Below are 16,422 nucleotides of genomic sequence, written 5' to 3' on the forward strand. Positions count from 1 at the left end.
GGAAGCCTACTATGTATCAGGCACTGTGCTTACCACCAGTGATATGAAGATGATGGTTTCTATTCATAAGAAATCCACAATCCATTAGTGCCTGATAGCCAAGGGCTTTGTGCCCTCATGAGATACTTGTGCTCACAATAGCCTCTCCCTTAAACTTGTGCTTCCATATAACTTTTTGAAGTACATAAAGTCATTAAGAGTTCATAATCACAATACTGATTATTTTGTTTGATTTGATAGTAGACATCTGACAGAGAGACTGCCATTTCTCTAATAATTCGTGTCTCTTGGGCTGGACAAGGTACAATAATTACTTCAAGTCTTAGTGCATCTTCAATAGGTGGAATCCATTTGGTGAGAAAGGAGATCCCCAATGGGCAACTGCTAAGTTTAAATTAAATTATGACAAATGAAGTTTAATAAGTTAAAATAAATTATGACAAAGTATTTCATATTCATAACTTGGGAAGAATGGCTTTTCCTGTAAATACATGGGGTCTGCTTGACTTTGCACTATAATTATCAGCCTCCTATTGGCTACTCATTTCCCTGCTGTGATTGTTACAATTTTAATGACATGCTGTGGAAATGATATTGACACTCTTCTAAATAAACATGGTCTACTCAACCTGATATATCTATTGAATATCAGACTAAGATTTTGGAATACCTTCAATTTCAGGTCAGGATGAAATAGCAACTATATTCTTATCAAGCACTTACTTGCCTCCTTGCCAACCCGTAGCCTATAGACCAATTTATCCAAATATCTAAGTTTAATCCAGACATTTAATATTTTTACTTTTTATGGAAATCAATTTTTTTGATATAAAACTTAACCAGAGCTAGGAATAGTTTTGGAACAATTCTAGCTATAATTAACAAGTCAGTACTTAAATTTGAATCATTCCATTGGCTAACTCAGTTCTTATTTCACCAAAATGACTTGTGGTAAAATCATAATATCCATGATGTAACCATCCTTCTCCCTTCTGGTTCTTCAGGGCTAGGCTGTTGAGATGGTCACCAACTTTTTGAATCACAAAATGTCTTTTTGCTATCATATGTGTGGAAATATTTGATGTTTATAATTGAGTGGCCAGTAGTATCCCTAGAAATGAAAACAATAGTGTGAAAACAATTTTTACTTACAAGAAAAAATAAAGACAGAATACCAATTCGTAATGTATAATACCCAATTTCAGTAGACTACACCTTTATTATTGTTAATAAAATATCCTATGCTTATACAATAAAGTTAAGAAAAATGAAATTCTCTTTTTTTCTTCAAAGTCATACTTGTCCCTTTTTACCCTTAAACAGGGAGTTTCTGGGTAACCGCAGAGATGTGTCTGGGTACTGTGTAGGCAGAGGAAAAACTAAAAGTAAAATTAAGATGAAATAATAAGGGGTGCCTGGGTGGCTCAGTCGATTAAGTGTCCCACTTTGACTCAGGTGATGATCTCGTGGTTTGTGAGTTTAGCCCCAAGTCGGGCTCTGTGCTGACAGCTTAGAGCCTGGAGCCTGCTTCAGATTCTGTGTGTCTCCCTCTCTCTGCCCCTCCCCTGCTCATGCTCAGTCTCTCTCTCTCTCTCTCAAAAATAAATATTAAAAAAAAAAAGATGAAACAATGATTTACGTTCTTCTTGGAAATAAGGCAATTCATCATACCAGATCCTCAAAAATGGGAATTTCACAGGATGGGGTTTTTTTTGTTTGGTTGTTTTTTTTATTTTTTATTATTTTTTTTAACATTTTTATTTTTGAGAGACAGAGAGAGACAGAGTATGAGCAGGGGAGGGGTAGAGATAAAGGGAGACACAGAATCCCAAGCAGGCTCCAGGCTCTGAGATGTCAGCACAGAGTCTGACACAGGGCTCAAACCCAAGAACCATTATTAGATCATGACTTCAGCTGAAGTCAGATGCTTAACCAACTGAGCCACCAAGGCACCCCTTCAACAATAGGGTGTTTTATCTTTTTAATTTAATATGTTTTCTAAATTTTTTAAAGTTTGAGAGAGAGAGAGAGAGAGTGAACACACACACACACACACACACACACACACACACACACACACTCGTGTGGGGGAGGGGCAGAGAGGAAGAGACAGAATCCCAAGTAGGCTCCATGCTGTCAGGCAGACCCCACTGTGGGGCTCAAACTCATGAACCATGAGTTTGTGACCTGAGCTGAGATCAAGATTTAGACGCTCAACCAACTGAGCCACCCAGGCACCCCTAATTTAATATATTTTCTGAATATAGTACACAGACATTATTACTACAAAAGATAACACAGCCACAATATTACTCATATCCTTCCTTGATCATATTAGATACTGCCAATCAAACTTAGATATTATCAAAATCATTACCTCAATTCTCCACTTTCAATATGAATAAAAAGCTTAACAAGCCTAACAGAGCATGGAAACCTAGGTTTTGGTGAATTTGAGCAATAAGGCTAAGGAAGGATGGGGACACTGAATCTGCAAATGGAAACTAAGTACCTCCAGCCATTGTGCCAATACAGGAAATTCTTCCTCAAGCTGGCCTCCTTTGCCTGTCGGCAAATCAAAACAGTGATGGGCCCAGGATCTGAGAAGGAAGTATTAAATAGACACGCTCCCCAACAGAGGGCCTCCTGACACTAAATCTTTCTGAGATTTTTATTTCCTGCATGACTTGGGAAGTATTCAAATAACGTTCCATCTGTGAAGAAGTCCTTACCTGGGCCTCAGAACTCTGCACATCCCATGCTGCCTTTGGCAGGGTTGGGGAATGAAGGCTCTCAGCTAATGGGGTCGCTCTCCTTTTTCCCTCTGAGTATCAGCCTCTGGGATGGAGAGGCTCTCCGTGCCTGAAATGAGGAGGGGATGTCTTTTAAATCTACATTTGGTTATATTTTTTTAATGTTTATTTATTTTTGAAAGAGAGAGAGCGGGGTGGGGGGAACAGAGAGAGAGGGGGACAGAGGATCCTAAGTGGTCTCTGTGCTGACAGCAGAGAGCCCAGCCCAATGCAGGGTTCAAACTCATGAACCGTGAGATCATGACCTGAGCTGAATTTGGATGCTTAAATGATTGAGCCACCCTGACACCACTACATTTGATTATACCATGGTGTCACTATTTTATGGTAACATTGTTTATTCTAAAATTAAAATTGGGTAGTCTGTCCCTTCATTGCAAAATCCCCAGTTCTATTCACTGAGAATATCTGAGGGGCTAAAGATGACTGGTTTCTATGCAAAAAGCAACAGCTAATGGAAAAGGAGCATACATTCTGTTAGTTGAACGAGTTTAGATTATGTTCGAAATCACAGATAAGTCAAAAATTGTCACTGATAAAATTTTTCTTAGCCTGACAAATCTATCTTCAAAATGAAAGAAAACAATTGGGACTTTCTCTGATTCCCCGGAGGCTTGCCACATTTCCTCATGTTGATTCCTCGACCACCATATAAGACCTTCCTTGCTCCGGACCCCAGACACAAATGCCCTTATGCTTTCTGCCATTCCAGCTCATCTCTCAGAACAGTCTCAGAACCAAACTCAGGGTCTTGAAATGGGGGTTTATGCTGGAGTGACCTTTCTAACTCCTGCCACCAACCCAGAGGGATCTCCCCTAACCACCCTTTCTAAAATATCACCCTCGGGGCGCCTGGGTGGCGCAGTCGGTTAAGCGTCCGACTTCAGCCAGGTCACGATCTCGCGGTCCGTGGGTTCGAGCCCAGCGTCGGGCTCTGGGCTGATGGCTCAGAGCCTGTAGCCTGTTTCTGATTCTGTGTCTCCCTCTCTCTCTGCCCCTCCCCCGTTCATGCTCTGTCTCTCTCTGTCCAAAAAATAAAATAAACGTTGAAAAAAAATTAAAAAAAAAAAATAAAATATCACCCTCTCTTTACTCACCTGTTCTGCATCATGTTTCTTCATAGCACTTGCACCACCTGGAATTGTATACTTGCTTCCCTGGTTATCATCTGTCTTCCTCAGGAGAACACAAATGCTGTGAGGGCAAGGACACTGTCTCTGGCCCCAAGCAGTACATGTTGACTGAATGAATGACTGCATTCAGTGTAAGCTTTGGCCATATCCCATCAACTATTCACCAGGAATTGGTAGCTTCTTTATGTGTGTTCATGATGTTTCCTCTCTCTGGAAGGTGTTCATCTCTCCCCACAACCCACTTATACCCATTCTTTATCTCCTAACCCCTATTCAGCCTTCTAAGCCCTATCTCGATGACTGCAGTCAGAAAATATTCCTTCCCTCCTCCATCTCCTGCAATTTTCCCCTCCTCCAATGTTAGTCACACACTCCCAACCCAGCCCTCCAAGTAGTTAGTGATTGGTTAATTAATTGTGCCTTAAGTATCAAATATGTAAGTGAATGAATAGATTTGGGGCCATGCAGATTTCCTGGACAAGGCTTAGAATCTAATCACCACCTATCAACAATTATGATATCGTTTATTTATAGGTTACCTATAGAATTACTTTGGTTCAAATACTGGAGTTAGAATCACTTCCTTGACAAGTACATGTGTGGACCAAATCTAGAGTTCCTTTTCTATTCTTTTGATAAATGAATGTTTTTATATTATTACATATACTAAGACTTTGTCTAGACACCATTGAATACAGAGATGAGTAAGCTGGGTAATTCAAGCCAATGATACCCAAAAAGCAGAAGTAAAAAATGGAGTTTTTCCTTTAATTATACAAGCAGTTAGCTGAATCCCTTACTTAACATTTCCTATGGAGACATCCAAAGCTCAAAAGTGCATGTGACTTTTTTATACACAGTAATCAGCAAGACCTGGCCACCGGCTAATCCTCTCCATCCAAGGCAAAGTACATATCTAAAATAGAGAAGAGTAGGTTGATTCTTAGGCATCCAAAATGGCATTTTCCACTGAATATGCTGGAGGGACCCCCATCTCTTCCCTCCTCCATCTTAATGATGATTTGCACTTAGGATCTTTTTCAATCAAGAAACTTCATGTTTTCATGACATTACTTGGTGACTAGTAATGAGAGGTTGAGAAACTAAAATTCCTGCAGAAAAATTACAGTTTCCCTTCACACCATAGAGTCAATGAAAAGTAGAAGAGTGTTAGGATTTTAAATCCTTCAAAGTTTTCATGGTATATACAGTTTTATAAGGCTAGTGTTAGTTAAAGTAATTCATTCTTGTAACAGATAAGTTCCAATATATTAGTGACTTAACACAATAGAAATTTATTTTTTGGCCATATAAAGTCCAAAATGGGTGTTCCTGTTGGACAGGTAGTTCTCTTCCAGGAATCCAGCCTCCTTCCATCTTGTCGCTTCTCCAGCTTCAACATATGGCTTCCAAGCTTGCCACTGAAGAGGAAGGAGAATAGAGCATGGTGTATATAATGTTTTTATGGGCCATGACTGGAAAGGCACATTTCATTTCTGCCCACATTCTATTGGCCATAACTCTATTGGCCACATGACCTTGCCTGACCACAAAGGAGCCACGGAAATGAAGTAACTGTCTGCCTAGAAGGAAATGGGTTCAGTGAATAGCTAGCCAGTCTTTGCCACAGTACTTAACCTCAGTCCAGGACATTCTTTCCCCAGACTTTTGATGGATGTATACTGTAGGAAGACACTGTATACTTTAGACAGTTTCCCAGTCTTTCTCTATTGACTTAGTAAATAAACTCTTGACCAGGAATGGAATAAAAGTAGCTAAGAAAAGAAGAAAAACAAAGTCCAAAGAACCGAAGATGAACCTCTTTCCCTTTTATAGGGACTCTCAGAGCTCTGAGTCTGGATTTTAGTACAACCATTTCTGCTTCTTTTGCACAGAACCTAGTCCCAGGCCATGGCAGTTATCAAGATCATTATCATTATTATGTTGCTAAATTCCTCAATACTGTGCACTTTTTGGAGACAGAAAATGGACCCTGGGCATAATGCTTCTCCAGGAGAAATTAAAATGGCATGAAATTGGGACAGCTCTGGACGTCAGGCCAGAACAGAGAAGAATGTATATTTTGGAAATAGTAACATATTCCCAGAGAAGTAGGACTTTTTTTTTTTTTTTTTTTTTTTTGGAATGGGAAATGTGATGAGACAGAATATTGTAAGTTGCAATTTAAAACACGCAGTTTATACACATGAACCAATTTAGGCTAGTTATCTAAAATGGATGTGTTGATTTTGAGTCACCCCAACCCTGCCACACAGCCACCCTTGGGTTCTTTGGGGACCATGAACTCAAAGGGGGCTAAGTAGTTCTGAACAAGCACTGAACCTCTGATGCTCATCATGCCAGCACCCAGCAGTTGGCTGGTCAATGTGACTTGTCACAAGAGGTGACTGAATTCTGTGCAGGCAGAGAAATAAAACTAGAGCATTCATCTCAACATTGAGTTCATATGAATATACGATCCTGCCCAACTTCTCTTGAGGCATTTCATCTACTTTGAGAAGCACTAGTTCACGTATATTATCTCTACATGGGTAAGTTCACACCAGATCATTCATACTGGCCCATATTTGAAATTTGAAAAAAAAAAATCTGAAGGCTTAAACTCTATTTTTTATTCAACTATTAGGAAAAAAGAGGAATAAAATGGCAAGGTCTTTCAAGGAAATTCATTAATTTCCTTTTTTTTTTTTTTTAACCCCTCTGAAGAGATAAAGGGATCTAAAGATAAAGGGAAAAAAAAGTGAGGCTTATCATATCATGCATTTGAACTGGAAAATACAAGCATGCCTCATCTTTAAATCATTTTGTATGGATTAATTCCTTCATCCTGGTCATTTGTGAACTTCTATCATGAGATTGGCAGGTGAGGTGTTGACCTTGCTTCTAACCCCACGTGGACTTGGAGAAAGTGGCACCCGTGCCTTCCAGCTGTGACCTTGGACCTTTGCTCTGGGTCCTGGAACAGGGCACACATATTTTTACACTTGAGTTTGATAGGTTTAAAAATGGGAGTGACTAAACTGGGAAGATTTAGCATTGGGGAGGGGGAGCGGGAGGACTACACTGGGTGACAGCAGTTTGTTCTCCAGTCAAACTTTCTCACTTTCTTACTGCTTTACTCACTTTACTCACTTTGACATGAGATCCATTCACAAACTCCCCTTATATGCTGTTGCTTTTCTTCAGTGCTGTGTGGGAGCTGAAAACTACCCTAATCCGTCCACATCATCAAGCTCATCTGGGGCTGTTCTTACTAATATACTCTTCAGCAGGAATTCTGTTTCTTCCTCAAGGGAGGAAGAGGCAGGGAAAACCAAAAAAGAACTCTGGTTGGGGCAAAGAAATTCTAATAATTAGATATGGGGTTTTAAAAGGTCTCTCGCTTCTTAGCACCTACCGGGGGCAGAGAGCAGACAGAAAAGTCAGCTTTCCTACAATTTCTTTTCCCCCCTCAAACCTGGCAACATGCTGTTAGCTCTGTCTCTTGGAAGTCCCTCAGTGAATGCCAGAGGAGTGCACAGAGAACCCACCTGGAACGGGGCCATCAGAGGGCCCCGGCATTGTTGAGGGAGGAATTAGCTGCTGCTTCCTGAAGATATGTGCTTGGTTACCCGCTGGGGACCAGACAGGGGTAGAGAAAGAGACTCGGGGCTTTCTGTGTTTTCTAAAGGTTTCAGGCCACTGGCATTTCAGCAACAGCTAATACAAAACAGATGGCCAGGCGCTACGCTCCGCTGGCTTTCAACTGAGGGGCTGCCTCCATCGTGATTAATCACCTGTGCTGGGGGGTAAAAAGTCCTACCTGGCCTTTTTGTATGCATGGACCTCAGGTTGGGGTGAGCGAGCAAAGTGACAGGCATCGCCTCTCTGCCCTGGTGCTGCTTATGTGTACGTAGGACAACGTGCATTTATCCAATAAACACAGAATGAGCCAGCAAACTGAACTCCAGCGAGCAGAGGAAGCTGGTCTGGTTGTGCAGGAGTGGCTCGCAAAACCCGCCCCTTTGTTACTTCACCTTAGGAGTTAGGCAAGGGTAGAGGTTTAGGGCAGCTCAGTAAATTCTGCACTTGCTTGGAGGCCTTAAAACATTTCCCTAGCAAGAGTGTAAAGAGAATCTGTGTGTCTTTTAGATGGCACTGGGGCAAAAGGTTAGTGTGGCCACTTCCTTCCACCCTCCCCACAAACAAGATATCCTTTTACACCGTGAGCCCTACAGAAGCTTCCTCTTTGCTTTTGTCTCCTCTGTGTGGCTGGACTCTGAGATGGGGGAGTTTGTGATGGAGCACACATGAAATTCCATGTTAGCTCAGCACAACAGGAGAAGGAAAGAACATGATTCCAGCTGTAGCATCTTAGAGGGTGAAGGGGAGCTGCTGTTCCACATTGATCCTTGTTTTTCCACTGGGTCATTTTCAGCCAAGCAGCAAAAACTCCCAAATGCAGCCGATGCCATGCCCCAGCCCCTCTCTTGTCAGGACAAGTTGCAGAGAAAACCAGCTATGCTACCAGCCACAGCTGGGGAGGATTAAGCAGGTGGATTTGTGCCTGGAGAAGCCCAGCGTGTGCTCGGGGCTAGAAAGAATGAATGTATTACTTTTCTATTTCTGCATAACAAATGACCACAAATTTAGCGGCTTAAAACAACATCATTTATTATCTCAGTCTCCTTGGGTCAGGAGTTGGGGCACAGTTTGTTCTCTGCTCAAGGTTCTCACAAGGCCAAATCAAGGTGTCTGCAGCTGGCCTCTTTTCTGGAGCTCAGGTTCCTCTCCCAAGCTCACATGTTTGTGGCAGACTCTAGTTTGGGGGGTTGCGAGAGGGAGGTCCCCATTTCCTTGCCAGCTGTGAGCCAGACCCTCTCCACTCCTAGAGACTGCTTGAACTCCTTACCATGCAGCCCTCTCCACCTCAAAACCAGCAGTGGAGAATCTCCTTCACATCAGATGCCCTTCTCCTCGAATCTCTTTCTTCAGGGAGAGCCCAGTCCCTCCTATGGGCTCGCTTAATTAGGTCTTTTTTTTTTTAATGTTTTATTTTTTTCTTGAGAGAGATAGAGAGCATGCAATAGTTGGGGGACAGGAGGGGCAGGGTGCAGAGAGAGAGGGAGACAGAAGATCTGAAGCAGGCTCTGCACTGACAGCAGCCAGCCTGATGCAGGGCTCAAACTCACAAACGGTGTGATCGGTAATGATCTGAGCTGAAGCCGGTAGCTTAACCCACAACAGAGCCACCCAGGTGCCTCTAACCTAATTAAGTCTTAAACACTGGTTAATGTCCCTGATCCCCACACCGCTCTCTGAGGCTTCCCCAGCAGATACTTGGAAAGCCAGAGGCTTGGATTATGTAGGCAGCCGCCTTAATGAGGCTCCCCGATGGCCACTTTGACTTGCAATGTTTCTCAGAGCCCTTCCAGGAAATCCCATGAACCCAGTTGCTCAGGACCTGTCCTTTGCCACCTCCTTTGCCTTCCCGCCACAGATCAGAACAGTTGCTGACACACACCTCCTCACCCACCTCAGATGTTTGCTGCCACTCTGGCTTCCTACTTGTCCTGCCACTTCCAGTTTTCCCCCTCATCCTAATCCACATGCCACACACCATGAGCTTCCTCTTGCTCAACCCCCTCAGACCATGGCATGCCCTGCTCATGATGCTGCCATGGCTCCCCATTACCCACCAAAACCTTCCAAACCCTAGGGTGGCATTCACCACTATCAGTGGTCTGACTCCACGGGTCTTTCTCATGACTGTGGTGTAAACATTATGGCAAGTGAGTTACCCATTTCCCAGGTGCCCCCCACCTCCAAACAGACACACAAGATCAACAGAATCAATACCCACACTGTAAGTTATGACTTCAACAATGGTTCTTAACTGATGCACAACACAGTTACCCTGGGAATGTTTCTGGAACAGAATACCTACAGGGGGGGCTTTACTGTACATATTCTAGAGAAAGAAATATTCCCAGAAGACTCTGGTGTGTTCCTGTGCTTAAGAATCACTGATTTACAAAGTTTCCAGAAGGCCCCAGTCTCCCAAACTACCCTCTTTAATGTGTAGAATTCCGTAATTTGTTACTTGCTAAGATACTGCTCTCTATTTAAATGCAAATTAGCATGAAATCTTATCATTTATTCTGAAGCATTGTTGTGTGAAAACCCTGCTAACTCTGCCTAGATCTGTCTTAAGGTTCTTCCTCTCAATTATCTATTACTTGATGTTTCCCCTACCATTAGACCACTTCTTTCCCAACAGCCTCAGAATATTCTTATCTTCTGCTTCACCTTAGCAGCTGGCCTGACTCCTTTACCTAGTGAGTGCTTTTCATTTCTGAAATGTGTGAATCCATGAACCATAGAATTCACACCTCACCGGACATGAATTTACCAGCTTTTCCCCATACAGCAGACTTTGATAGACCAGGAAGTACGGCTAGTTTCTGGGTCAGCTGGGTAATGCGTTAATGATCTCTAGCCTCAGTTTCTGTATCTGCAAAGAGGACCCCAAAACACAATTTCTGGCTCATAATAGGTGTGCAGGACATGTCCATTCTCACGTCTCCTTATGAGTTAAATGCCTGATGGTATATTTGAGCAGCGGGTAGGGAGTGGAGACAATGGTGTCCTCTTGGGGCCCTTGAAATCAGGCCGTGCGGACCGCTGTCCACCCTTAATGTCCGTCCTCCCTTCTCCTGCATGCATTCCCGGGGGTATGACTGAGGGGCCCGAAGAGTCATTGGAACATGAGTATGTGACTATAAAACACGCCGTAACCTTAGAATCTGGACATCAAAAGGGAGAGCTTCAGTGCCTGATAAAAATGTGTGTTCCTCTTAGCAAACCACTCCAAACAGTTTTCCCCATCCCACTGGGAAGCTTGTCACTGCTAATGTGATTCTTATGATTCTTGCTGCTCTGTAGCCTCTTGATCTTTCCTGAGATCACTCTGCCCCTAAGTGTGTTGGAAACAAAATGTCCTGTCTGGTGTCCAGAGCTTAAAATAACAGACTGCTGGGTTCCTGCTGTCACACTGACACTTGACTCCAAGGTCTCTCCCCAGTACCAACCCCCCATGCCAGGGGGGAGAAGCCATGGGTGAATGGACAGACAAAGAAGGGGCAAGAGACAAGGAGATTAGTCATTCTCAGGCCATTCAAGCATTCTTTAACATCAGTTTGATTTTTCAGAAAGGTCAACTTCTTAAATTGTGAGAAATATTCTATGGAAACACTCCTCCCATCTCTAAAAACAGGGACAACATTTTCCAAGCAATGCTGCCTAAGGGCATGTTTGAGGTTGTCCATAGACAGTCCGTTGACTGTATTGTGACTGTCACGGTGGTGTGCTAAATAATTTAAGGAGGCAGAGCAGCATTCATTTCTTTATGTGCATTTTTTAAAGCCTGAGAAATAACAAAATAAGTCACTATGTGGCATCTGGGCATATTCATGTCTTGTCTGGTAGCCAGGGAGCTTGCAAAATCTGCAGAAAATCGAGAGTGGCACTGGAGCTGGCTCACAAGCTTGTAAAATCCACCTCTTCCTCCTAGTGTTTCAGAGGGAAATGCCTCTCTCTCTCTCTCTCTCTCTCTTTTGCATGCCAGTGGTTCAGCAGACAACAAATTTTCCTTCTTTAGCTTTTGACGGGTCATTCGGGGAGTCTCCACCGTCTGTGATGCCTTCTGGCCCTCTGGAGATTGACTTGTCCCAAACATATTTTTGGAAACGCCACAGACGATTGTTTTTATTAGGGGACTGCAAAGCTTTGTAGTGGGATGCTTTGTGTTTTATTTGTTTTCCTTCCCCTGCCCCAGCTGTTTTTGTTTTAACAGCACTGGAGAGAAGGTTAAAGTATTTGTGGCCTCCGTTAACCTAGCCCATCTCTCAAGTTGGCAGAGCTAGAAATCTGAATGGGTAGAACGGCAGTGTACAGGTCAGCTGCCTGGATGGGTTCATCCATATTTTATCCAGCCTCATGAGAGGGGTGAGGGGGACACTTGGGTTGATCTCAAGTTGAATGAGCACTTTGGAGCAGACAGCTGTCAGGGGAGCAGGTCACCCGCCACAAAATGTACTACCCAAGCACCCAAGCACTGATTAACTGCTGAGATGTAATCGTGCCAAACAAGAGGCCACGACATGTGCCCATTTTTTATTTTCCACATCTAACTGAGAAATAAGACATAGGGCACGGCTCTTAACACAGAAATGCATGGCTTTGGGCTTGGACTGGCAATGGTGGCTATTTCTGAGATATCTGAGTCTCCGTGGCTATACCTTGTCAAAAAACAAAATTCATGCCTGGGTCCCATTTCCATAGATACTTATTTAATTGGTCTGGAGTGCAGTCCGGGCATGGGATTTTTGCCAACCTGTCCAGATGATTCTGAGGTGCCATTGAGGTTACTTGGAACTACTTCCCTATGGAAAAAGGTAATTAACCTTTCAAACACCTGCTGCATGCCAGGCACAGTACTAAGCATGTTTCTACATTAACCCCTTTATTTCCACCTATCTTTCTGTGTGGTAAGCTTATTTATCTGTATTTTACAGGTAAAACCAAGGTTTTAAGGCCTTAAATTGTCCAGGTGGAGTTTAGTTTTTTAGTCCATTTCACTCCAAAGCCTATTCCTTTTTCAGAGAACCCAGAATATAGCAAAATAAACACTCGTATAAACTCTCCAGAACCCTACATAAGAGATCAGCTCATTTACTTATTTATCTGAGCAGAGACCTTCCCTGTCTTCTGTGTGATATGTGAAAGAAGAACCAGAAATTCTGGAATTAGAGACTTTGAGTGTTAGGAAAGGAATGTGGCTGCAATGCCCAATCTCCATGCCACCCTGGCATGGCCATCTCTGTACAAAAAGACAAGTGCTAAAATTTCCTCCTTCTCTTACAAACACTCTTAAAGCAAGGATCTCAAAGCACAGCATAATTAATAAAATCACCCACATCCTGTCTAGATGAGTAGCATTTTATATATACAAATTCCTTTCTGCCCCCAGGCCCTACAAGAGTAGAATGTTTCCAATTTTAAAGAGTGAGCAACAGAGTAATTGAAAGGAGCTGTATCTTGGCCGATGCAAAGGACCTCAAAGGCATTAATAGTGATCTATATGAGAAAACATGGTGACCACGAAGTGTATCATAATGGCTTGTCAGCCATGCTGTGCTAAATGATTCAAAGATAGAAAAGACAGGGCAAGAAGAAAACATTGAATTCTTAAGAGTCAGCTACCCCTGGGATCAATATTCTGATCTATTCAGTCAACTCTCCAAACAGTCTAGAAGCAGTAAAGTGATGACATTAGCTGATGATCCAGTTACTTGGGTTAATCAAGGCAAAGGGACAGACGGGGCCAATTAAGTAGCTGGGCAGCCCAATGATAGATGAGTCATTATGGGCAAGCGCAAAGATAATGCCATTGGGAAAAGCAATTTAAGTCATTCATGCACTTCCAGGCCAGGAAATCCTTCTGGTCTTTGAGGGGGATCATTTAGGAATCATCAGACCCAGCCTGATGAAGTCATCTATTCATTGTGCAGCTAACAATCAACAAAAGAGCTAAACGTACAAGGCGACAGGCCATATGGAATACATTTTGGTGGCTGATGTATATCTCTGCCTTCATTTGAATCACCTTCATTAAAACAAGTCTTACTCCAGCCCCTCTTTTTCTTTTCATTCTTCTTCTACAATATCTCCCTACTTGTTATGCTATCACCTCCCTAAACACGCAGTCTTGATGTATAGATGAATTTTTTAAATAAAGACAAATTTAAATAAGTTTAAATAAATAAATAAACTGTGCACATACAAGTTTCCAAGAAACCCTTCAGCATGTTACAAAGCAATTCATCTTTAAGCACCAAGGAGGCTTTTTCTATGCAGCAAAAATTTAACATATGAGTTAAAGTAAACCATACTTGAAGCTACCTGTTCCTTTAAAACCAAAGGCCAAACCAGGGACCCCAAAATGAAGGTTACCAATGATTGCCATGTTAACAAATTCGGCGAACACTAATTTATCTCCTGAGTTATCTTCTTCCTCTATGATTGCTGTTTTTGTCATCCTTTTAAGTTCATCCTCTTCCCAACCATGAAATGTTGGATTCTTCAATTCCTGTCCTTTTTTTCTCAATCTACCCATCGCTCCAGCCTTATCTTGCCCCACATTTAACCACATCTTACCTGGTTCTCAACTACTCTTTTCTTCTACAAACCACTAGACCATTGCACCTGTTTCCTGTACCTGAAATGCTGTCCTCTGATATTTTGCCTGTTAACATTTGTCCACCTTTCTGATCTCAGCTCACTCATCATTTATTGACTTTCTCAAGTTTGATCCAATCTTTCTAATATGGGTTCTCATAACACCATATAGCATTCTCTACAGCACTTAATAGATTTGCAATTTTACATCCATTTTTAGATGTAATATCAGTCTTCCCACTAGACTATAAGCTCTCCCCTGTTCCTCCATATGATGACAAACATGTAGCTTGAGGATGACCTCATTCTTATACTTCTTCTTCAGCAGATCTGAAAGACTGATGAGCCCAGGTTGTATTCCATAGCCAATATTCAAGGGGATGGAATGTTCCAATTGGCCACGTCTTGATCATGTGCTACCCTTGTAGCAAAGAGAAAAGTCAGGGCCAACTCTAACTGAACATCATGGACCTTTGGAGGAAGGATGCTGAACAGAAAATGCCCACTGTGAATCCTTTTGCCAAGACACAGTCTGGGGCCAACTCTCCAAGAAGGAACTGGAGAAACCTGATTAACATATTTATTGACATTTTTACCCATTTTCCACCAGGAGAGTTAAAGATACCAAGGATCGATGTCCAGAATATTGAAAAATTAGTAGAACAAGAGCTCTGATCAGTTTTAATGGACACCTGACCAATCATAATGGAGGTCAGCTATAGCAGCTGTTCCTGCTCAATAGCCACCTTGCATCAGATGCAAACACTGGAGTGATTTCCAGGGGACTTAAACATCCAGTTCTGTTCAATCTTCTGTACTGAGCACACACACTCTGGTTTTGGCTGTTTTGCTCATTTACTTCATAGAGTAGACATGTTTCTTCAGAACTCTTTCCACTCTTTAATTCCCTTTGTCCTCTCATATGTGTGATGTCCTCACTGGGACACACATGGAGGCCAGAGGCTTTTGAGCTGAAGCACCAATAACCTGGAAATGGACACAGATACCTTCCTTGACCTTCTGTTTGGAGCCCACACCATCATTTTTTTGTGGTTGGGGAAAACAGAGGTCCCCTTCTTCCCTTCCCTCTATTCCCTTCCCTCTATTACTCTACTACTATCAAATGCCTCAGAAAACAGTTGTGGTCTCAGCTGGACCTATTTTTGTTCAGGGATGTGCTACCCCTTTAAGTTCAGGTTAGGTGAAATGCTCTTTGATTGGAGACTTAGATGAGAAACAACTTAATGGGTCAGCTCAAGTTGGCTAAAACAACTGGTGTGTGTGTGTGTGTGTGTGTGTGTGTGTGTGTGTGTGTGATTTCTTGTCACATTCCCTTTCCCTGAGTTAATGTCTTTAAAGCACTTAGAACAGAATCCATACATGGTAGGTACCTAGTAAATGATAGTTCATTTCCTTCCTTCTTACTAGACACCCTTTTTGTCCCCTCATCACCCCACAGACTAGCCTACTTTTAGTTGCTAGCAGTACCTAATAACACAATTCCCCCCACCCCCCACCCATTGGATCCTGTCTTCCAGACTCAGGACAGTTCTCAGATATCAGTGCCCACACTTGCTCACCAAGAGATATTACCCACCCTATTTTGACCCCCTCCCAGCTAACGACGCAGGTCTGCAGAAAGACTTAGGAATGCTTGCCAAGTCAATCTGACCTTTGCTTCTCTCTTCCTGGTGGTATTGATGGATTTCATGCCTGTCTCCTTTCAGGGCTTCAGAGAGTACGGCAACTTGCAAAAAATACAAGATACTTCAGACAGAGACTGAACGAAATGGGATTCATTATCTATGGCAATGAGGAATCTCCCGTCGTTCCCCTGCTCCTTTACATGCCTGCTAAAGTAGCGTGAGTATTCAGTAGACTCTCAGAATAACAGTGGAGCCTCAGGGTGATCTGACAAAGACAGTGCTTCTGACTCTATGAGGCTCCTTCAGCATTGGCATTGCTTATGCACTTTGAATGGGGTGCCGAGTTCAGAATTCATTTGTATAGTTTCTCGGAAGCCCCCGGCCAACCCATCAGCAGGGCCTTTTCACAGGTCTTCTAAGAAGGGAATCAAGGGGCACATGGGTGGCTCAGCTGGTTGAGCATCCAACTCTTCTCTTGATTTCAGCTCAGCTCATGATCCCAGGGTCATGTAATTGAGCCCCACATCGGGCTCCACACTGAGCATAGAGCCTGCTCAGGACTCTTTCTCTCTCCCTCTCACTCTCTCTTTC

At 42.8% G+C, this 16,422-nt stretch overlaps 1 protein-coding gene and 1 long non-coding RNA gene across 2 annotated transcripts in view; one reads left to right on the plus strand and one right to left on the minus strand.

Moving 5' to 3' along the window:
* The window catches only part of SPTLC3 (serine palmitoyltransferase long chain base subunit 3), a 130,962-nt gene that overhangs the window by 103,241 nt on the left and 11,299 nt on the right, over nucleotides 1–16,422 (plus strand). Inside the window, exon 10 of the mRNA XM_011280956.4 lies at nucleotides 15,913–16,048. Within this exon, the coding sequence (XP_011279258.2) occupies nucleotides 15,913–16,048 (136 nt within the window). The remainder of the gene's footprint in view (nucleotides 1–15,912; nucleotides 16,049–16,422) is intronic.
* Nucleotides 5,218–7,925, minus strand: LOC123384374. The gene is made up of 2 exons (XR_006595385.1): nucleotides 7,498–7,925; nucleotides 5,218–5,367 (listed from the first exon to the last, which is right to left on the minus strand). It is a non-coding gene; the product is annotated as an uncharacterized LOC123384374 (long non-coding RNA).

This window comes from Felis catus, chromosome A3 (genome assembly GCF_018350175.1).
Source record: "Felis catus isolate Fca126 chromosome A3, F.catus_Fca126_mat1.0, whole genome shotgun sequence".
Lineage (NCBI taxonomy): Eukaryota > Metazoa > Chordata > Mammalia > Carnivora > Felidae > Felis > Felis catus.